Source organism: Staurois parvus, unplaced genomic scaffold, assembly GCF_062004578.1.
Source record: "Staurois parvus isolate SC_StPar_1 unplaced genomic scaffold, SC_StPar_1.0 ptg000108l, whole genome shotgun sequence".
NCBI classification, from domain to species: Eukaryota; Metazoa; Chordata; class Amphibia; order Anura; family Ranidae; genus Staurois; species Staurois parvus.
In genome coordinates, this window is record NW_028317904.1 from 4,207,501 (window position 1) to 4,231,550 (window position 24,050).

A 24,050-nucleotide genomic window follows, 5' to 3' on the forward strand; every position below is an offset into this window, starting at 1 on the left:
AATGGATATCGTCAAGGCTGAACCACTTGAAAGAACTACCTCAGTACTTCTGGATCTTCTCCTATTTCAGGGATGCTCAAAAACATGTGCCCATTGCAGGACAATAATAAAAACAGAAAAAATCCTCCATAGTGTAATCCTGCTTTTATTATATATAAAAAACAAAGCCATTTAAATGCCCACTCACATTTTTAATAAAACACAAAACCCTTATTCACATATCATGGGTGTATACTCATGGTTGTGATGCTGAGTGTAAACATGCGGCTCCACTTGCTCCACAATAACTCCAAAAATGGCGTCCACGCCGGAAACGACGTCACTGCGTTCCCGGAAGTGCGGTCAGTGCGTTGCGTCACGATCCACGTGACTTCTTCAGGGTGAAACACCCCTCCTGACAGCTCTGCCTAAAATAGGCGGCCGGGGCGTTGATCCACTACGGGAAGAAACGCCACCTGCAGCCATAATTCCGGATACCAGTCTGCCACTCCATGTTGATGGTGACTGATGTCTCACCAAAAAACGGGCCAACACAAAAACCCGGCGGGTGTAACAAATTTAAGCCAACACTAGTGGCCAAAAAGAGCATACAGAAAAAAAAAAGGGGAACATACAAAAACCCTTCCTTACAGGTAATTGTGAAGGCAGTTCCGCACCTTTATGAGCATACACTGATACCCATACCATGGCAATAAAACCCATCACTAAAGTGTGGGAATCAGGATATTAAGATAAATATAAAAAATACACACACATTAAATGAACTTTATAAATATATAGAATAAATTACGTGTATATATTAAAAACAATACAATAACAATAATGATAGCATCATGCCCTATGTGAACAAACACATGACCAAGGATCACATTGTCTTAGACATCACTTCATTTATAAAAAACCAAACATATATCTACCACTTATCCAAAGTAACACATACCATCAGGAGCCACTAGTTAACCAAAACATCTTGATCTACCCATTGGGACGACTAGTGAACAGGGAACATTAATTCTAAGTGGAACTAATCAAAATTGATGTTACAAATCACTAATAAAGCAATTTACCGTATTTTCCGGCGTATAAGGAGACTGGGTGTATAAGACGACCCCCTAATTTTCCAGTTAAAACATAGGTTTTGGGCTATACTCCCAATATAAGACTCCCCCCCTTCCGAGGCAACACCATTTAAAAACATCAGATTTTTTAATTGAAATGGTTATGACTTACCGGTACTTAAAATCCTTCAAAATCCTCACGTTCATCCTCTGACATCAGAAGTTCATGAATGACATCTTGTGATACATTTGTAAGACAATCATATGGATCAAATTCCAAATCAGATGGTTACCGCTGGATGTGCGGTAATACGGTAGCTTCGGCTACATACAGTATATATACAGCCCGCTGGATGTGCAGTAATGTACATACAGTACACCACGCTGAGCCAAGCTGGCTTAAAACAAATGTCCATATGACAGATTAATCTGTCAGCCCGCTGGATGTGTGGTATATACAGTATACTGAGTATATACAGTATACTGAGCCAAGCTGTTTCAAAACGTACCGGTACGTCCCTACGGTAATCAGCCCGCTGAATGTGTGTATGTACAGTAGCTGAGGCTACATACAGTATACGCTGGGCCAATCACGAAGAGCGATGTATTCGACTAATGAATACAAAGCTTGCTCGGATTGGCTGAGTCAGAGAGGTGGGCTGATGTCACAACCTCAGCCAATCCGAGCAGGCTTTGTATTCATTAGTCGAATACATCGCTCGCCGTGATTGGCCCAGCGTATACTGTATGTAGCCGCAGCTACCGTACATACATGCATCCAGCGGCCTGATTACAGTAGGGACGTACCAGTACGTTTTGAAACCGCTTGGCTCAGCGCAGTATACTATATATACCGCACATCCAGCAGGCTGACAGATTAATCTGTCATAGGGACATTTGTTTTGAGCAAGCTTGGCTCAGCGCGGCATACTGTATGTACAGTATTACCACACATCCAGCCAGCTTGACCCAAACAAACTCAAGGTTCACATTTTATACCCCGCGTATAAGACGACCCCCAATTTTTGGGGTATATTTTTAAGTATAAAAAGTAGTCTTATACGCCAGAAAATACTGTTGATCAAATTCTACGTTGAGACCTTTTGGTACCAAAGTCTGTAATATAAAAATCCACTTAGATTCGGCCTTACTAAGCGACCTAATTTTATGACTACCCGGACAAAAAGACCATTATGGAAACAGATTCGGGAGCACATACAGAGCATTAAAAAAGGTTATCCGAAACATAATGTGTCTAAACATTTTCTGACTCACCATAATAAGGAACCCTCTTCTCTCAAGTTTTGGGGGATAGAGAAATATTATGGGCATTGGAGGGGTAGTCATAAAATTAGGTCGCTTAGTAAGGCCGAATCTAAGTGGATTTTCATATTACAGACGTTGGTACCAAAAGGTCTCAACGTAGAATTTGATCTAAATTGCTTTATTAGTGATTTGTAACATCAATTTTGATTAGTTCCACTTAGAATAATGTATGTTCCCTGTTCACTAGTCGTCCCAATGGGTAGATCAAGATGTTTTGGTTAACTAGTGGCTCCTGATGGTATGTGTTACTTTGGATAAGTGGTACATATATGTTTGTTTTTTTATAAATGAAGTGATGTCTAAGACCATGTGATCCTTGGTCATGTGTTTGTTCACATGGGGCAATCATTATTATTGTATTGTTTTTAATTTATACACATAATTTATTCTATATATTTATAAAGTTCATTTAATGTGTATATATGTATATATTTTTATATTTATCTTAATATCCTAATTCCCACACTTTAGTGATGGGTTTTATTGCCTTGGTATGGGTATCTGTGAAGGCTGTTCCGCATACACTATTACCTGTAAGGAAAGGTTTTTGTATGTTCCCCTTTTTTTCTGTATGCTCTTTTTGGCCACTAGTGTTGGCTTAAATTTGTTACACCCGCCGGGTTTTTGTGTTGGCCCGTTTTTTGGTGAGACATCAGTCACCATCAACATGGAGTGGCAGACTGGTCTCCGGAATTATGGCTGCAGGGGGCGTTTCTTCCCGTACTGGATCAACGCCCCGGCCGCCTATTTTAGGCAGAGCTGTCAGGAGGGGTGTTTCACCCTGAAGAAGTCACGTGGATCGTGGCGCAACGCTTCGGAACGCACTGACAGCACTTCCGGGAACGCGGTGACGTCGTTTCCGGCGTGGACGCCAACTCTGGAGTTATTGTGGAGCCGCATGTTTACGCACAGCATCAGAACCATGAGTATACACCCATGATATGGGAATAAGGCTTTTGTGTTTTATTAAGAATGTGAGTGGGCATTTGGCTTTGTTTTTTATATATAATAAAAGCAGGATTACACTATGAAGGATCTTTTCTGTTTTTATTATTATCCTGCAATGGGCACATGTTTTTAAGCATCCCTGTAATAGGAGAAGTTTCAGAAGTACTGAGGTCGTTCATTCAAGTGGTTCAGCCCTGACGACATCTATTTTGAATATTTGTGTTTACCCACACAGTGTGCTGGCCCTGTGGGTCATATTAAGGAGGTGAGGAGCCACTTTGGCCGTTTACGGATTTTTGCACATTGTGTGGTACTGTGATCACCTCACGTTGTTTGCTGTGTCGTGTGTACTGGCCACCAAGCTCGGAATATCTACTACGGACTGTCACATAGCATGTACTGTATTTGCAATGTTTCAGGAGCACGTGCACTGTAATATTGCATTATATATTCATTTCACTTGAGTGGTTATACATTTTTTATATTGATCTTTTATTTGTTACCCACTGCATTATACCATAATATGCATGTCTTATAGGTAGTAATTTTGAGCGCTTCACTATTTTTTCTTTTATGTACATAGACCTTGTGGTTAAGGCCAGTGTGAGCTGCTTAGGAATAGGACATCCATTTCAGCGCAGGAGGTCTCATCTACAATTATAGCCCTAGACCTCCTCTGTAAACTTTACACTGGTAACCTGTAGAAATTTTAAAGCATCACCCATGGAGATTTTTAAGTACCGTAGTTTGACGCCATTTCATGCGCAATTTTAAAGTATGACATGTTGGGCATTATTTACTCGGCGTAACATTTTGCACAAAAAAATTAGGGTATATATAGTGTGTGTTTTTTTTTTTTTTTAATCATCAAAGGGTAGTTTTTTTCCAAAAAAAAATTGCAAGTGAAAAATATATAATATTGTTTAAATCTGTCCGTCCATTTCAGTTTCGGTTTTAAGCTAAGTGCATCCTGAATTTTCGGTTTCGGCACCAGAATTTTTATTTCAGCGCACCACTAATTTTTGTTGGGAATATGGTCAGAATTAATGATCTCTTCACTGCTGGAAAAGGACAAGGAGTCCTGGAAGTGATAGTATGGCTCTCACACAGCCATTAAAACTTATTCTGTCTGGGAATATATGAAGAGATGAAGCAACAGAAAGCCAAAATCCAGAGAAAACCGGTGGTTAGTGCACCTAGATGTTTGAGCGACCTGCCTACCGAGTTCCATAACAATATAGTGTGCAAGTGTAGTTATAAGAATTGAGGATGTTTCAAAGGCCAAAAGGTGGACACACCAAATATTTCCTGTTTATGAATTTTGTAGGCTGATAGATAAAATCTATACACTGCATTATTTTTTAAAACAATCTGACAGCATTTTTTTTTTCCCACACAAGCACCTAAAAACCCCCCAAAAAAGAACAAAAACTTACCTTCCTTTCCATCCGTTCATCCCTTGTCTCTGCCCTAGTTGGTGGTGGAGCATCTCTGGGGTCCTAAAGAAACAAGAACATGTTATCAAATTTCATATGCCATTAAGAAGTGTCAATCTCTCAACATTTTCTCTTAGTTTTTGGGCAGTCTGAAGTTAAAATTCTGCCTTTAAGGATTATTGACAGTATATTCGTTGAGTTGCATTTTGTGTTTCCCGTGTCCCCTGTTCAAACAATTCACGTACAAGGTGTTCAGAGAAGTGCACCTTAATATGGTGTAAGCAAACCTTTAGGTCTCAGATAACCAACACCTGCTGTGGTTTCTACGAGTATTTCCTACTCTCTGCCGGTCTAATAAAAATTGTGAAAAAGATAAAAAGTACAAACACGAATACCCAGGAGCAAATTAACAAAAAAAAAAAAAACACAACACACCACAAACAGGAAAAATCAAGGGAGAGGCGGTTCAGACTTCATGAATATCTGCAACTGAGTATGCCAACCCTAAAAAAAAAAAAAAAAAAAAAAAAACCCCACAAAAAAACCGCACACAATCACAAACTATTCTTACCTCAAATTCTTTAATATAAGGAGCAATTCCACAGTATGGTTGATTATGGTGCTTTTCATGAGGTAGTTTATCCAAAGGTGGCAGGTATGGAACTGGATCTCTTGGGGCAAACAAAGCTAACAAGTTCGGGGGCAGAAACTGCGTCATTTTGAAGACCTATAAAAAAAATAAAAAAAAATAAAAAAAAAAAAAGAAGAAGGAGGAAGGTCAGTGAACACATTTAGCTTTTCTTTGGACCCTAAATATAAAGTGAAATATCAAGGGCAACCAAATTCAAAATTAATAAGTATAACATTTTACCTGGAAAGGATTTGAAAATTTATAGTCAGTCTTGTGATTCACTGACCTATGACAAGTTTCATAGCTAGTTGTGCGACACCACCATTTCCTATTTCAGGTTTGAAGATTCACTTGTCATTTGCCAGCCTAATGTGTTCTAAGGTTAATTAGTAAGTGGAAAAGCTGGATTCATTTCCCCCTCGCAACATACACTACATCGCCAAAAGTATTGTGACACCCCTCCAAGTCATTGGATTCAGGTGCTCCAATCGCCTCCAGGGCTACAGGTGTACAAAATCAAGCACCTAGGCATGCAGACTGCTTCTACAAACATTTGTGAATGAATGAGTCGCTCTCGGGAACTCAGTGAATTCAAGCATGGTACCGTGATAGGTTGCCACCTGTGCCACCAAGTCCACCCATGAAATTTCCTTGCTACTATATATTCCACGGTCAACTGTTAATGGTATAATAAAGTGGAAGAAACCAGGAACAACAGCAACTCAGCCACCAGCTTAGTAGGCCACGGAAAAAGACAGCAGGGTCAGCGCATGCTGAAGCGCACAGTGCACAGAAGTCACTATCTGCAGAGTCAATAGCTAAAGACCTCCAAACTTCTTGTGGCCTTCAGATTAGCACAACAGTGCGTAGAGTGTTTAATGGAATGGGTTTCCAAGGCAGTTGCATCCAAGCCTTACATTACCAACTGCAATGCAAGCTTCAGATGCAATGGTGTAAAGCACACCGGCACTGGACTCTAGAGTAATGGAGACGTGATCTCTGGAGTGACGAATCACGCTTCTCTGTCTGGCAATCCAATGGACATGTCTGGATTTGGTGGTTGCCAGGAGAACAGTACTTGCCCGACAGTATTGTGCTAAGTGTAAAGTTTGGTGGGGGGGTAGGGGGGGGGGGATTATGGTGTGGGGTTGATTTTCAGAGGTTGGGCTTGGCCCCTTAAACTATTTTATGCTGGAGAAACTTAGTGTGAACAGTTTGGGGATGGCCCCTTCCTATTCCAATATGACTGCGCACCAGTGCACAAAGCAAGGTCCATAAAGACATGAATGAGCGAGTTTGGGGTGGAGGAACTTGACTGGCTTGATAGACCACCTTTGGGATAAATTAGAGCAGAGACTGCAAGCCAGGCCTTCTCATCCGACATCAATGCCTGACCTCATAAATGGGCTTCTGGAAGAATGGTCAAACATTCTCAGACATATTCCTAAACCTTGTGGATAGCATTCCCTGAAGAGTTGAAGCTGTTATAGCTACAAAATGTGTGCCAACTCAATATTGAACCCTACGAAGACTGGGATGTAATTAAAGTTCATGTGCGTGTAAAGGCAGGCGTCCCAATACTTTTGGCAATATAATGTAGTTAGTCTGACTTAAAAAAAGACACAAGTCCATCCAGTTCAACCATAAAAAGGGAAGAAAAAAAATTATAATCCACACACCCAGCTGATCCAGAGGAAGGCAAAAAAACCCCCAGTAAAGCATGATCCAATTTGCTCCTGCAAAGGAAAAAAAAATCCTTCCTGATTCTGAGAAGCAATCAGATATTTCCTGGATCAACTGTATCTATAGTTTAGTATCCAGTTATATTATGTGTATATAGGATATTGGAATTGTGGCTATTATTTAAAATAGAAATTAGGCAGCTGTCCTAATTAAATTACAAACAAAATTCATGGATAACATGAGTATATAGCATATAGTGACTTCCCACAAGACCGCGTTCAAATAACTAAAAGATTAAATTAACCAATAAAGCACAGTATATAGGGAAAAAGCTTAAACTATAATCCACTATACTCTCCACCACCGGGTGACAGTGTGTGACCAGAACATAAGAACAGTCCACAAGACGGCCTTAGAGGTGAAGAATCAGAACAAGATTGGATGAATTTTTTTTTTTTTTTTAAAGGGTGGCTTTAGGAACTTATATGGAAAAGACGGAAAATGGGAATTTTAGAAAGGCACGTTAAAGATTTACAACTTGAACCAATAAAAGGTTTGCACCAATGCAGTAAATTTAACAGACAAATAAATGGTTGGAAAAGGTGGATAAGGGTACTCAAAAGAAAAAAAATTCAATAGAGACTTAGGTGACTTCAGGAATAATGCAATATATTTATGGAAAAAATACCTGAGGTGAATAATGGGGAAGGGATGGTCATAATTCCTGTCAGCTCAGATGATAGTGAGGGACAGGGAATTAATTCCATTAATAGTAACCAAGTAGATTTAAATGCACAGAATAAAAATAAATTACCATCCCAAAGTAAATCAAGGTTGAATCCACCTACCAAAACAGGCCTGGTAAAAAGGAATCCAACTGGGGTGAGGGGAAGACAGGAGGGTCCACAACTCCTAGAAATAACTTTAGGGTGCCTACCTACAATAGATTTGAACTCCTAATGGATTATAGGGAAGATTTATTCTCTCATGCCTTTTTTAGGCAATTGGAAACAAGGGAGGAGGTTGGTTATGTCCCCCACAGGGGGAGATCTCAAACTGAATATGGACCACTCCCCCGATCCGCCCCAGAATACAGGGTTGGCAGCCCCCCCCACATTGAGAAAAACAAGGTTATACAAGGGAAGAACCATCAAGAAAGCAGGAAGAGGATGTAGGTTGAGGTCAGGACTGTGCAGGCCAGTCAAGTTCCCTCACCTCAAACTCACTCATCCATGTCTATATGGATCTTACTTTGTGCATGTTAGAACAGGAAGGGGCCATTCCCAAACAGTTCCCACAAAGTTAGGAGCATGCAATTGTCTAAAATGGATTGGTAAGCGGACGCCTTAAGAATTCTCTTCACTGGAACTAAATCCGGTCATACCCCCCCCCGGCCAGGCCATTTTTGCGATAAGATGCTGCGTTACTGACAATTGCACGGTCATGCTGCGCTGTACCCAAAATAAATTTAAGTCCTTTCCCCCCACAAATAGAGATTTCTTTCGGTGTTATTTGATCACCTGTGCGGTTTTAATTTTTTTGTGTTATAAAAAAACAAAACAAAAAAAAACAAACATTGACTTTTTGCTATTAACCCTCCTGATGATTTACCCCCCTTCCTGACCAGGCCACTTTTTGCGTTACAGCGCTGTGTTATTTTAACGGATTGCGTGTCATGCAACACTGCACCCAAATTAAATTTACGTCCTTTTTTCCCCACGAATTGAGCTTTCTTTCGGTGGTATTTGATCGCCTGTGCGGTTTTTATTTTGTTGCACTACAAGCGATAATTTTGAGGAAAAAAAAATAATATTTTTGAATTTTTGCTAACATGTCCAGTAAAAATTTTATTAAAAAATCAAATTGTCATAAATGTACGCCAAAATGTATTCTGCGACAAATTTTTTCCCCAAAACTAGTAATGGCAGCTACCAGCGACTTACAGTGGGATTGCGGCAGACATTCTGACACTGGTGGGAACTGACTTGGTGTCACTGACATCCCCAGTGACACCAATATAATGATCCGTGCTAAAAAAAAAAAAAAAGTACTGACACTACTAATGGCACTGGGCATGAAGGGGTTAACATGTGGGGCGATCAAAGTGTTAACTGTGTACTGGGAGTGTTTTACTAGGGGGCGGTGTGTGCGTTTCACTGTAATCACACTGCTCTGCACAGCAATCCAGAGCAGTGTGCCCGAGCTGAACAGGGAGGAGGACTGTTAGTAAATAAAACAGTCCTCCCTCCCTGTTGGTGAACGTCAGAAATCACCGGGTGCTGGCGAGTAATTACCGGCTGGGATCCAGTGATTGACAGCCACAAACACGAATGGCAGAGCGGGTAGGGCGCACAGGCTGCTCATGCGAACCACCTACCTGAAAATGCAAAATCACGTATATATACACACGTGATTTTGCGCACCCCTGCCGCCCTGTAGCAGTATTTCCTCTATAGGGTGGTGGTGGGGATGCGGTTAAACATGTCAAATGGCAGCGCGGGCAGGGTGCACACGCGCCCCCTACCCAGAACTGAAAAATCGTGTGTGTGTGATTTTGCACACTCATGCAGCCCTGTAGCACTATTTCTGCTACAGGGCAGCACGAAAGCAGTTAAACTCCAGGGATATTGATCTGGTCAGTTAAGCAGCAGAGGGGGTTGTTAACCAGTTTCAGCTGCTTTGGTGTTAATGAAATTAATAGCTGCACTGGATGTGCAACGAGTACGACCCCCAAAACAGGAATAGTTTTACAGGTGGAGTCCATGGACATTTTTTTCCCTACTCATCTTTTCTGAATGTTTTTCACTAGTTTTGCATTTGGCTAGGGTCAGTGTCACTTCTGGTAGGTTGCACAGGCTGTCCAATTCCTCCAGGATGACACATCAATATGTGCCATTGCCAGAAGGTTTTCTGTGTCTCCCAGCACAGTCTCAAGAGCATGGAGGAGATTCCAGGAGACAGGCAGTTACTCTAGGACAGCTGGACAGGGCCACAGAAGCTCATTAACCCATCAGCAGGACCAGTATCTGTTCCTTTGAGCAAGGAGGAACAGGATGAGCACTGCCAGAGCCCTACAAAATTATATCCAGTAAGCCACTGGTGTCAATGTCTCTGACCAAACAATCAGAAAGACTTCATGAAGGTGACCCGAGGGCTCGACGTACTCTAGTGGGCCCTGTGCTCACTGCCTGGCACCACAGAGTTTGACTGGCATTTGAAATTGAACACCAGAATTGTCAGGTCCGCCACTGCTACCCTGTGCTTTTCAGAGATGAGAGCAGGTTCACCCTGAGCTCATGACAGACATGAAAGGGTCTGGAGAGGCCGTGGAGAACGTTATGCTGCCCGCAACATTGTTCAGCATGACTGGTTTGGAGGTGCGTCAGTGATGGTCTGGGGAGGCATATCCATGGAGGGACACACAGACCTCTACAGGCTAGACAATGGCACCCTGACTGCCATTAGTTATCGAGATGAAATCCTTGGACTCACTGTCAGACCCTATGCTGGTGCAGTGGGTCCTGCTTTCCTCCTGGTGCACGACAGTGCCCAGTCTTATGTGGCGAGAGTATGCAGGCAGCTGCTGGAGGATGAAGGAATTGATACCACTGAATGGTCCCCATGCTTTCCTGACCTAAATCCAATAGAACACCTCTGGGATATCATGTTTCGGTCCATCCAACGCTGCCAGGTTGCACCTCAGACTGTCTAGGAAGCTCAGTGATACCTTGGTCCAGATCTTGGAGGATAAACCACAGGACAACATCCATCATCTCATTAGGGTTATGCCCCGACGTTTTCAGGCATGCATACAAGCACATGGAGGCCATAAAAACTGCTGAGTACCATTTTGAGTTGCTGCAATAAAATTTAATAAAAATGGACTAGCCTGCTGCATCATTTTTTTCACTATGATTTTCGTGGTATCTTTGAATTCAGTCATCTGTAGGTTGAGAATTTTCATTTCCATCAAATGATGGGGCATCTATATGTTTCTAATACATTACCCAGTCCATATCAGTATCCAGCATGATATTTTTCCCCATTGAGATCTGATGTGTTTTCAAAGTGTTCCTTTAAGTTTTTTTTATTTTTTTAGCAGTGTGCACATTTTTTTTTTTGCAGAGGCCCAAGAGAATAAAATGGTGGGTGTTGCAATTTTTTGTTGCACAGTAGTTTTTCAAAACTTTTTTGCGAAAAATATCCTTCAATGAATTTTAGTGAACACATATAACACCCAATTTTTGGTTAAATATAACTGATTATGTTACGGCAGATTATGTTCCGCCGAGTAAATAGATACCTAACTTGTCACACTTTAAAAATATGTACGCTCGTGAATGGTACCAAACTATGGTACCTAAAAATCTCCATAGGAGAAGCTTCAAAAGCCTTAACAGCTTACAAGTTTAGAGTTACACAGGAGGTCTGGAGCTAGAATTATTGCCGACTGAATTATTGTTTGTGAAGATACCTCATATGTGCGGGTCAATCACTGTTTATATATGCACACAGGACTTCTGTATGTGTTATTTCCGCATGAGCACAGGGGCACTTACAAATTTTTTTTTTTTTTAGAAGCTTTGTGAACACTGTACCTTGTGATAGCATAGACTTTGACAGTCATATCATAGGATGTCCATCCAGAGGGCAGTGGTTGAAGTGGCTGTAACTACATAAGGGTTTACATCCACTTCATACACCCAGTGAAGCGACTGGCCTCAGGTGATGCACACAAATCCTACATAAATTGTGCCTGTTTATCTGCAATATTGTCTTCTCTACATCTATTCAAAGTCCAGAATTTACTAAGCGTGTCTAAGCTTTCAGGATATGGGGTGGACAGCTGAAACTATACACTGCAGTAGCTCAGTGAGGAGAGCTGACTGCAGGGAATTAACCCCCCCACCCCCCTTTTCACACAGCACCCTCCGGTCACCTTTTTTCTCTTGGCGGCAGGAAAACGTGTCAGAAGAGATTCATGCTGATAGAGTAAGAAAGCAACAGAGAGAAATTACACAGTGATTCTAATTGAAATAAGTACACACTATAGATGGATGCGATTCATACGTGGCTGTATGGGGCGATTCCAAGCCCATTCATTTTCATAGTGCTTGCACAATTTTTTTTAAGCAGACTAACTGGACCGTATGGTACAAAAGTACCATGCAATCCAGTGCGGGCAAATGCACTGCATTTGGGGGCGTGAATACATTTTTGTTGACAAATGCTGCAGATCGCAAAGGCAGCGAGTTTTGCATGTGGGCTGAACCTCACATGAACACAGCACATTCCTGTGCAATTCAGACGCATGGTGGGAACCGGCCCTTACACAATACCCCTCTATGTTCAAATTGTGTACATTATAACAGAACTATAGGCAATATTTTTTTCCATTTTTGAAAAAGCAAGGGAGGGTTATAACCTGTCAGAATTTTGCCAGCTGTGCCCCATTGTGGAGATTTCCCTTCACTTCCTGTCCCATAGTCAAACAGGAAGTGAGGAAATCCCTGCAAATCAAGGGAATTTCTTGGGGACCCCCAGGTCACTAGAACTAGTGTCCCCATTGGCAGATATCCCCCCTATTACTTTTCTGGGGACAACCCAAAATATGTGATTTTCTTTTACTTTCACTAAGAAATGCAAACAGGACAAAGTATGAATCTCCCTAACGGGCACAGATCGCAATAAAAACTGATGGGTTCTAATCCCCTCTGACTATCCAAAACTTAAAAAAAAAAAAAAGTTCTGCCTTTAGTTACACTTTAATGCACACTAAAGTCTACACATTTTTTCCTCCATTAATGCTGTACCTCAAAATGTGGAGAATCCTGAAACTTCTGCTTTGTCCAGGCATTCAGCTAAAGAAGGAGTCCTTGTTATGCATGTTACCTGGCTGCTAAAATGCTGACGTCTCTAACCCGTAATAGCTCAGAGCTGATCAAAACTCCACTGCTCTACAGTACTGTGTTCCAGCAGCGGGTCGAGAAGTTCTCATCCAGGAGAAGATTTGCTCATACAACACAGATTCCTCTGAATTGGAGATCAGCACTAAGCTCGACTTGATTTTGTTTTCCGAAGTGGGATGAACCTCCTTATTCTGCTGCCGGAACACAGCGTGGTATATTACATACAGTCATGCTCTAGCCAAACTACAAATAAAATATCCTAGCCCATCTCTGGAACGAGCAAGGAGAATGGCTAGGTTCCTACATACAGAAGGAACACGGAGGAGCCTGAGAAAATGAACTCAAGGTTATTTGAGTTAAAAATACAAAGTTTTTAAGATTTCTTTAATCCTAAAAATTAAAAGCGAGAGCTTTTTTCCCTCAGGCAGAATGGGCCAAAAAATAGATCCAACTGCCTCTGAAAAGTCAAAAATGGTGAAGTCTTTCAGAGGGATGCAGCACTCTTGAAATTGCTAAAAATTTGGGGCATGATCACAGAACCACACGTTTTGTTGCAAACAGTCAAGAGGGTCGCAAGAAACGTGTAGAGAAAAAAAAATTGACAAAGATTTGAAAAGAATCAAACTTGAAGTTACCAGGAACCCACCGTCCTCCAGTGCGGTCAAATTCCTGAATTGCAACCTACCTGGAGTGCCCAGAAGGTGTACAGTGCTCAGAGACATGACCAAGGTAAAGGCGGCTGAAACCCGACCCCACACTAAACAGGACAATTTGAAAAGTCAAGACTGGGCTAAGAAATATCTGAAGACAGGTTTTTCAAAGCTTTAATGGACTGACGAGATAAGAGTGACTCTTGAAGGATGGGCCTGTGGCTGGATCAGTAATAGGCACGTCAAGAAAAAAAAAAAAAAAAAAACGATGCAGCAGAGTTGCTTAGCTGTGAACAAGGCCTCCTGAACACACAAGTGATTTTTTTTCTGCCTCTAAACGTCTTTAGTAGGGATGCACCAAAATTTCAGCGGCCGAGACATTTTGGCCAAAAACACCCCTTTTGGCTGCCTGCTGAAATGGAAAAAAAAAGCACCGATACAGGTGCTGAAAAAACCCCGCCCCTCAAAGCCGCCCGTCCGCCGCTCGGTAATTCAGTCTTACCTGAGAAACCATCGATCCCGGCGCTGGGCATAGAGATGGGTGAAGGAAAGATGGCCACCACATATCTCTATGCCCTTGGAGGACCGGAGAGATGTCACTTTCGGTTCTGAACATTTTTTTTTTTTTAAAGCATTAGATCAATTTTTTTTTATCTAATTTTTTTACATTGCAGAGGAGAGATGTGGGGTCTTATTGACAGTGCAAAAACAAAAAAAAAACAAAACCTTAAAATACATTTAAAAAAAAAAAAGTTTAAAGTGCCCCTGCCCCCCATCGTGCTCACACGTAGTGGTAAACGCTCATAGGCCATGCCCACATGTAAATGGTGTTCACACCACACATGTGAGGTATCGCCACGAACGTCGGCGCAAGAGCAATCATTCTCGTACTAGACCTCCTCTGTAACTTTACACTGCTAACCTGTAGAAATTTTTAAAGCATCACCCATGGAGATTTTTAAGTACCGCAGCTTCATGCCATTTCACGAGCGTGCGCAATTTTAAAGCATGACATGTTGGGTATCTATTTACTCGCCGTAACATCCTCTTACATATTTTACAAAACAATTGAGGTATATATTGTTTATTAAATCAAAGTTTATTTTTTTAAATATATATATTCATTTTTAAAGTCTGCGCATTTCGGTTTTCAGCCAAGTGCATTTAGAATTTTCAGTTTCAGCATCAAAATTTTCATTTCGGTGCATCACCGAAAACAAACAGAATGGAGCTTAGACCCAGTTCACATCTGATGTTTTGGGATCTCTGGAAGAATTTCTGCCTGTAATCTCAAGTCGCACCACGTGTGTTTTGGTGCCATTAAGTTTCAATTGCACCTAAATAAGGTGTGTTTCTGGCAGGATAAATCATGTTACAATCACAGCAAACTGCATCACATGAAGCTTGCCGTCCAAAAAGAAGCTCTTTTTTGGACAACAAAGTTTGCACGATTTATTGTGCATCAACCATGGTAGAACCGCCACTGAAAATAGATGGCACCTGAACATGTGTGTCGCACTGTACCACCGTTGCACGGCAATTTGAGATTGCACAGTGATTCTGAGATCCCAAAATGCCTTATGCATTTTGGGATCAGGGCCTTATGCCCTCCCTGTTCATACTGCCATTAAAAGCATGAGATTGAGGTGCTTTTTTAATTCATCTCAACCGCCTAGTAAAGTGGTCTGCAACTGAAAATATTGACACCACACAGTGCTGTTCACATTATCAAAACATTAAGCGCTTACGTCAAGTTGCTGTGCTTCCAAAATGAAGCTTCACGAGTTTGGAAGGAGTTGAAGCATCTTATCTATCACCTTCCATTCAAGTTTACGGTAACGCATCATGAACACGCCGCTACGTTTGCAATGCGTAGTGGCGTGTTAGACTGTTCACAACAGCCAAAAAAACCCCCTAGGTATCTGGGCTGTGTCAAATGCACACAGGTCAAACTCAGTGAACAGCTTGCATCAACAGTATATGTGCGCTTGTTAACCACTTGCCATCCACCTGCTGTTTATAAATGGCAGGACAATGGCACTCCAGGGGCAGGTTGCCGTTCATCAACGGCACCCGCCATTTCTAGCTGTGCGCGCTCCCTGGGAGCGCGCAGCACCATGATCCGGTGCCCGCTGTGTCCTCCGGACACAGTGAAACACCGATCGTCGGCCGGGATCCCGATCATGTGATCACTGATTGGCCAATCAGTGATCACATACAAAGTAGTAAGCAAGATGTCTCTTGTGACATCATTGCTTACTACGTGTGAAATCTGTGAATGATTACAGAGGTCACATGGTACAAGGCTATTCGCAACAGCCTTGTACTATGTGACAAACTGTGACCACTCACAGCTCACTCGGTATTTCTCAATGGCTGCAAGAATGCAGACAGAGGAGAAATTATTGCTTTTACATCCTATATGGGTGTAAAAGCAATCACTGTAAAAAAAAAAAATCTTCATCACCCCCCACAAGTAGTAGTGTCACCATGGTGACACTGTACTGCTAGGGTGACAGTATGTAAAAAAAAAAAAAACTAAAATAAAATAAAAATGTAAAAGAAATGTTTAAAAATTATAATTTGTTGTTATAAACTAATTTGGCTTTTTTTTTTTTTTTTTTTTTACTAAAAAGATAACGGAATACATTTCGTCCAAGATTTGTGATGAAAGATTATTTGCACAATTTTATAAGAAACTTTTTTTCAAAATTTTTGGACATTTTCATTTACATAGCAAAAAACATGAAAATCCCAGCGGTGAATAAATACGGCCAAAATAAAGCTTTATCGGTCTCAAAAAAATGGCAAAAAATTCATATGGGTACAGTGTTGCATGACCGCGCAATTGTCAAAGTGTGATAGCGCTGAAAGCTGAAAATTGCCCTGGACAGGAAGGGGGTAAAAGTGTCCGGACAGGAAGTGGTTAAGCCTCAGTATTTTGAGCAAGTGTGAACAAGGCCTTAGGGCTTTACACTTGACTCAAAATGCTAACTCTTAATACACATGTGGGTGCATTAATAGGTGCACATGACTCACATTTAACCCATTCCAGTTTGCCCTATAGCAGAACTACTGCTACAGGGCGGCACGGGTGTGCAAAATCATGTATTTTGCATTTCCGGATAGGGGGCGCGTCCTACCAGCGCCGCCATTCACAGCCATGCAAAGCAGTGTGCTTACTGTGAAACACAAACAAAGCCCCACAGTAAAACACACACAGCAACACCTTTAACCCATCGATCATCCCTCATGTTAACCCCCTCTTGCCCAGTGTCTGTAGTGTCAGCGCTTTTTATTAGCACTGATCACACTGTATTGGTGTCACTGGGGATGTCAGTGACACCACGTCAGTCCTCCCCCCCCCCCCCCCCCCCGTCAGAATGCCCACCTAATTTAAAAAAAATCCAGTATCTATAAAGCCGTTTGTAAACGCTATAAATTTCATGTAAACCAATTTACATGTATTGGAATTTTTTTTTTTTTTTTAGCAGACATATAGCAGAATACATTTTGGCCTAAATTTGACAAAATTTTTTTACTGGATATGTTTAATAGCAAAAAGTCAAAAACGCAGTTTCTCAAAATTGTTTTTTTTTTTTTTTATTAGCGCACAAATTATATATTTAAAAAAATGCACAGTTAATCAAAAACCACCGAAAGAAAACTATTTGTGGGAAAAAAGGAAGTAAATTTCATTTGGGTGCAGCGTTGCAAGACCGGGCAATTGTCAATTAAAGTAATGCAGCGCCGTAACACAAAAAGTGGCCTGGTAAATAGGGAGGGGGAATACTCAGGAGGGCAAGTGGTGAACCACATCCTGACCGCCCTATAGCAGATATACTACTACAGGGCGGCAGAGGTGCGCAAAATCAGCTATATATACACGTGATTTTGTATTTCCGGGTAGGAGGGCGCGCACGAGCGCCCTACCTGCGCCAACATTCGAGGCCCTCAATCACTGAGTCCCGGCCGACAGGGAGGACTGCTTTGTTTACTAACAGTCCTCCTCCCTGTCAGCTCGGGCACACTGCTCTGGATAGCACAGCCATCCAGAGCAGTGTGCTTACAGTGAAGCACACAGGCACCCACCCGTGGCTGTCAATCACCGGGTTCCGGCTGGTAATTACTCCAGCACTCAGTGATTTCCAATCACCGACGGGGAGGGAGGACTGTTTTATTTACTAACAGTCCTCCTCCCTATTCAGCTTGGGCACACTGCTCTGGATGGCTGTGCAGAGCAGTGCGATTACAGTGAAATGCACACCGCCCCCTAGTAAAACACTCCCAGTACACAGTTAACCCTTTGTTTGCCCCTCATGTTAACCCCTTCCTGCCCAGTGCCATTAGGAGTGATGGTGCTTTTTTTTTAGCACGGATCACAATATTGGTGTCACTGGGGATGTCAGTGACACCAAGTCAGCTCCCCCAAGTAAAATAAACTTATATATAAAATCTATATATAAAATCGAGCGCAGTGTATAGGTGTAAGTACGGTAGCTGCTTGCACAAAAAGGCACCTCGGGAACCTCCAAAGTAATTGATAAAGAATGAGAGTGCAGCGCTAACCCAAACAGCGATTAAACATATGATAGACCACATATGATAGTGGATCAGTAAAATGTCAGTGTAAGTTCATCAGATGTGCTGAAAATGCATACAGTCTCCAATATGTAAAGAACCAAAAGTAGTGACTTTCAGAAATGATAATAGCCAAATAATGCACTAACCAGATAGCGCATATTAAAGCGCATGGAGCATTTAAGACCTGCCCCTGGTGCTCAGCCACTGTATCACTGGAGCCAGGAGATGTCATCTATAGGGTGACCACTAGATGTCATCTATCCGGATGGAAGCTGAGTCCAGCCACTGTATTAGAGGATCAGGCGGATGTCATCGAACCGTTGTTAGTAAGTTCTTTTCTGATTATTTACCTACTTTAATAAACGATATCACACTATTTGAGGCCTTTTTCCACGGGCTCTTTATTTCTGGGGAGCCTGTAATTCTGAAGGTCCTGGGGCTGTGCTTAGCAAAGGACACATCTGCAAGTGACATCCCTGGATCCATGACACAGCTCCTCCTGGAACGGATGACATCTAGTGGTCGCCCTATAGATGACATCCGCCTGATCCTCTAATACAGTGGCTAGACTCAGCTTCCATCCGGATAGATGAAATCTAGTGGTCACCCTATAGATGACATCTCCTGGCTCCAGTGATACAGTGGCTGAGCACCAGGGGCAGGTCTTAAATGCTCCATGCGCTTTAATATGCGCTATCTGGTTAGTGCATTATTTGGCTATTATCATTTCTGAAAGTCACTACTTTTGGTTCTTTACATATTGGAGACTGTATGCATTTTCAGCACATCTGATGAACTTACACTGGCAGCTCCCCCAAGTGTCAGAATGTCCGCCGCAGTCCTGCTATAAGTCGCTGATCACCGCCATTACTAGTATAAAAATAAATAAAAATGCCAGTATCTATACCATTTGTAAATGCTATAACTTTCACATAAACCAATTTACACATACTGGGATTTTTCTTAGCAAAGACATGAAGCAGAATACATTTTGACACAAGTTTATGACAAAATTAGATTTTAATTTTTTTTTTTACTGAACATGTTTAACCACTTCCCGACCGGCCGTTGCATATAAACGGCCGGACGGTGGCACTGCAGGGTCGGGTGGCCGTTTATAAACGGCCTCCCCGCACTCTGCTTGTGCGCGCTCCCTGGGAGCGCGCAGCACCGCGATCCGGTACCCGCTGTGTCCTCCGGACACAGTGAATCACCGATCGGACGGGACCTCTGTACGAGGTCCCGATCATGTGATCACTGATTGGCCAATCAGTGATCACATGCAAAGTAGTAAGCAAGATGTCACTTGTGACATCATTGCTTACTACGTGTGAAATCTGTGAATGATCACAGAGGTCACATGGTACAAGGCTATTCACAACAGCCTTGTACCATGTGACAAGCTGTGACCAATCACAGCTCACTCAGTACTTCTCAATGAGTGCAAGAATGCACACAGAGAGAAAGAGAAATGATTGCTTTTACATCCTATAAAAGCAATCAGTGTTAAAAAAAAAAATCTTCATCACCCCCCACAAGTAGTACAGTGTCACCATGGTGATACTGTACTGCTAGGGTGACAGTATGTAAAAAAAAAAAAATATATAAATAAAAATGTAAAAAAAAAAAGTTTAAAAATTATAATTTTTGGTTATAAACTAATTTGGATTTTTTTTTTACTAAAAAGATAACGGAATAAATTTTGGCAAAGATTTATGATGAAATATTATTTGCAAAATTAAAAAAAAAAAAAAAAAAAACTTTTCAAAATTTTTTGACTTTTTCATTTACATAGCAAAAAAAAAAAATAAAAATCCCAGCGGTGAATAAATACCACCAAAATAAAGCTTTATCTGTCTAAAAAAAATGGTAAAAAATTCAATTGGGTACAGTGTTGCATGACCGCGCAATTGTCATTCAAAGTATGATAGCGCTGAAAGCTGAAAATTGCCCTGGTCAGGAAGGGGGTAAAAGTGGTTAATAGGAAAAAGTAAAAAACTCTCAAAAATGTCACTTTTTATTTTTTTAATAGCGCAACAAAACAAAATCGCACAGGCGATCAAATACCACAGAAAGACGTAAATTTAATTTGGGTGCAGCGTTGCATTACCGTGCAATTGTCAGCTAAAGTAACAGCATCATAATACAAAAAAATGGTCTGGTCAAGAAGGGGGGTAAATCCTTGCTGCGTTTGATGCACATTTGCAGCATGTTTCTATAGACATGAATGGAAGGGGTTAAAATGCTCCTAGTTCAAATGGCTGTAGAAGTAGTTTTGCCCTGTAGTGTGCATGAGGCCTAATATTGTGAAGCAGGCCCAGCTCCTCATATACATATCAGCAGGCGGATTCAAGAAATGACACAGGCCCGCCTCTGTTCACACGTGTCCTGGCCAAGACTTCTTATCTGCAGTCACTTGTTTCTTCATTGATGTGAGCCGTGCAGCAACCATCATACCCCATACAGACAAAGCCATCAGTCACGTGGGCGGCTACTAATTTCCGTCTCTTTTCCTAATGTGACTCGGCTGTCCGGGTACATATATAGACAGGAGAGAAACCACAAAGCGGCACAAACCCATCGCCCCCAGCAGCAAACCACCTCACGACGGCCTGGCTCCCAGTCCATAGATATCACCGCACACCCTACCAGGGCAGCGCAACTAACCATAGGGAGTAAGGTCCGGCCGCTTCTCCTGGGGACAATAAGTCCCCACCACTGCCCGCAACACTGGCCGAGGCGTGTGCATATCTTCAGCACGTTCCCGCCTTCCATTCCAGTCAGGACTAAGCCCTACGCAATGTACCAAACCCGCCACTTCCTGGGTATAGTACAGAGACCACCTTCCGCTTCTCTCCCGGTACTCACCAGGCGGTGCCCGATACGTCGCCGCTCTCCTCAACGATCCCGTTCTGTCTCCCGTCTTGCAGTTGAACTAGGCCGCACAGCAGCGGAACTCACCGTGTCATACGTGAGGATTCATCCGCCTAACAAAACAGCCACATGCTAACCTCAAGCCACACCCACTTCCGGGACTATTGAATGGGACTTTCTCTCTGTGTTCTGCTGCGCGGAACGACATGACACTGTAGAAAAAAAGTTCCCGTGAAAGGCAATTGTTAGTAGAATTCCGTGTCCTGTAGTCAAGCGTTAGTGTAGTGTACAGCCGTGTTCTGTCATTTCTGAGGCCCGCTCCACACATGGCGTCTGTACAGCAGAACCATTCCGGGAAATTCCTTCATGACTGCAACCGAAAAGCGGTTGTGGTTTTGGAGTGAATGTAAACCTATCATCGCTTCTTTGTTAGGAAGATCCCTCCAGTGTACTGCAGGCCAGGCTGTGTTCGGTCATTTCAGAAACTCTTCAACAAAATTCAGTCCCTGTAGCAGGCCGATTCCTTGAAATTCTTTTATGATTATAACCATGACGTTGGAGAGGTTTGGGGTTACTCTTAGATTGTAAGCTTCAAGGAGCAGGGCCCTCCTAACCCTCTTGTATTGTTGCTGTATTGTCTCCCATCATATTGTAAAGCGCTGAGCAAATTGTTGGTGCTATATAAATCCTGTATAAAAATAATACTCCGCTCTCGCTGCAGCAGGATTTAATTTGTACAGTACTTAAGAAAAAAAAACATTAACCAGAGCATTCAGCCCAATTCCTATGTGCAGAATGCATGTTTTTCATGTGTTTTAACTTGATACGTATAAAGTAGCTGATCCACTTGAATGGGCTTCCCCCCATATCCTGCAGCTTTTAGGAAATTGCACGTTTTAGTTGCATTTGTCTCTAAAAATGCACGTCTCCTTGTGGAATTTAGTGTGCCATTATTAATGAATGGCACCACAAACACGACGTGTGGTTTTCCTGCGTTTCAGGAGCAAGCAGATGTGAATGTAATATATATATATATATATATATATATATATATGTAAAGCGCTGCGTAAATTGATATATAAGTACCTTAAATAAATAAATGTGAATGCAGCCGTAGGCTCTTCACATCACACAAAAAAGCTCACAGCACACTAAAGCCTGTCATAGATGGTGCGATTTTCTTTCTTGCAGCCATGGGTTGCAGGAAAGAAAAGCACTCGGATAGTGTTAATGGGGGAATGCTTCCTGCGGAATTGTGTTCTGGTGGGGGGAGCTGTCCTTGCCAGGAGAACACAGTGATTACTGCTAGTGGCTACAATAGTCGCTAGCAATAATTGCATGCAAAACCCAGCAGGCTGGTTGTATATTCAGCCTGCCCATACAAGGTTTGAATCTCAGCTGGTCCATACTGAACGCTGCATCTTTGGCCAGGTTTAAGATGCTATTCATTGTTAATGGCACCCCAAACATGGCAAGGAAGTGGGTGTTTTCAAGTGCATCAAAACACACAACAGCACAGTTAAAACCATATGAAACTCAACGACCAAAATGGTACAGGAGTTTCTTTGGCTCCTTTGTTTTGAACTTAGGGCAACTATTTGAATGAAAAAAAACAAAAAAATAATGTGGCACTGCTACCATATAAATCCTTCACATAACACTGAATTTGCATAAATATAAGTCAAAAACAATTGAGTACTGTCCGTGATACTTTTTTTATTTGCACTAACATACAATTTTGAGGACAAGCTTTCGGGGTACATCCCCTTCTTCAAAGTCCAAGCAGTACTATTATAAATCACAAAGTTTAAGCAGAATGTTAGAAGGGATGAAGAAAAAAAAGGCTACAGATAAGATACACCAAAAGGAGGGGGGGAGGAGGGGATACTACACTCACACAGAGGGGGGCAAGCTAGCTCATAGTCATAAAACTGTTGGATAACGAGTGAGGAATCCCATGTCCAAATTAAGGCCGTTCTCTTGTGTCAAATAGAATTATCATATTTAGTTCAAAAGTTTTTCTTTCCTGAATGGATTTCAATTTTCCTTTCAGAACTAAAACATTGAGGTCTCCCATTGTGTGGCCTGGTTGTGTGAAATGGTGTCCTACAGGTGTGCAGAGGTCGTCTTCTTTATGTTCCTTGATGGTATGTCTGTGCAAATTCATACTTGTTTGCAACTTCTGTCTTGTTTCACCAACATAATATCCTTTGCTGCATTTTCTGCACTGGATAAGGTACACAACATTACTGGAGGTGCAGCTGTATGATCCGGAGATATTAAAGATCCCTTTTGAGTGTCTGACACTTTTTGATGGATTGATTTGGTTACACAGCTTGCAGCGTTTCTTATTGCAGGGTTTGCTTCCATTATTTGTGACATCATAATCAGAAGGAAGTTTCCTACTGATTAGTTTATTTCTGAGGTTGGGGGGTTGTCTGAAGGCCAGTATTGGGGGTTGCTGGAATATTTCTTTCAGAGTTCCATCCTCTGTTATGATGGGTTGTAATCAAAGATTTCAGAGGGGGTCCTCTGTGTGAGTGTAGTATCCCCCCCCTCCTTTTGCTGTATCTTATCTGTAGCCTTTTTTTTTTCATCCCTTCTAACATTCTGCTGAAACTTTGTGATTTGTAATAGTACTGCTTGGACTTTGAAGAAGGGGACATACCCCGAAAGCTTGTCCTCAAAATTGTATGTTAGTGCAAATAAAAAAAGTATCACGGACAGTACTCAATTGTTTCTGTCGCACATGCACTAATACGGCTACAATCACCTCATAAATATAAGTGAAATAGTGCAAATGAGTGAAAAAAGACCAATCAACAATACATAAACCGTGATGGACGACAGTGTAAAGTTACCTCACACAATAACACATGTAACAAGTGCCAACCAACAGGTCCAAAATAAGGGACCAAACTTAGGGTAATAGTGCCCCAAAAGATCCTAAT

The 24,050-nt window shown here is 41.9% G+C and overlaps 1 protein-coding gene across 1 annotated transcript in view; it reads right to left on the reverse strand.

The window, feature by feature from the left end:
• SNRNP70 (small nuclear ribonucleoprotein U1 subunit 70) overlaps positions 1–21,247 on the reverse strand; it is a 45,501-nt gene extending 24,254 nt beyond the window's left edge. The window contains exons 1-3 of the mRNA XM_089671608.1: positions 21,094–21,247; positions 5,340–5,495; positions 4,769–4,831 (exon numbers count right to left, since the gene is read on the reverse strand). Of these exons, the coding sequence (XP_089527734.1) occupies positions 4,769–4,831; positions 5,340–5,486 (210 nt within the window). The 5' untranslated portion in view covers positions 5,487–5,495; positions 21,094–21,247. The remainder of the gene's footprint in view (positions 1–4,768; positions 4,832–5,339; positions 5,496–21,093) is intronic.
• Between the last annotated feature and the right edge of the window lie 2,803 nt (positions 21,248–24,050).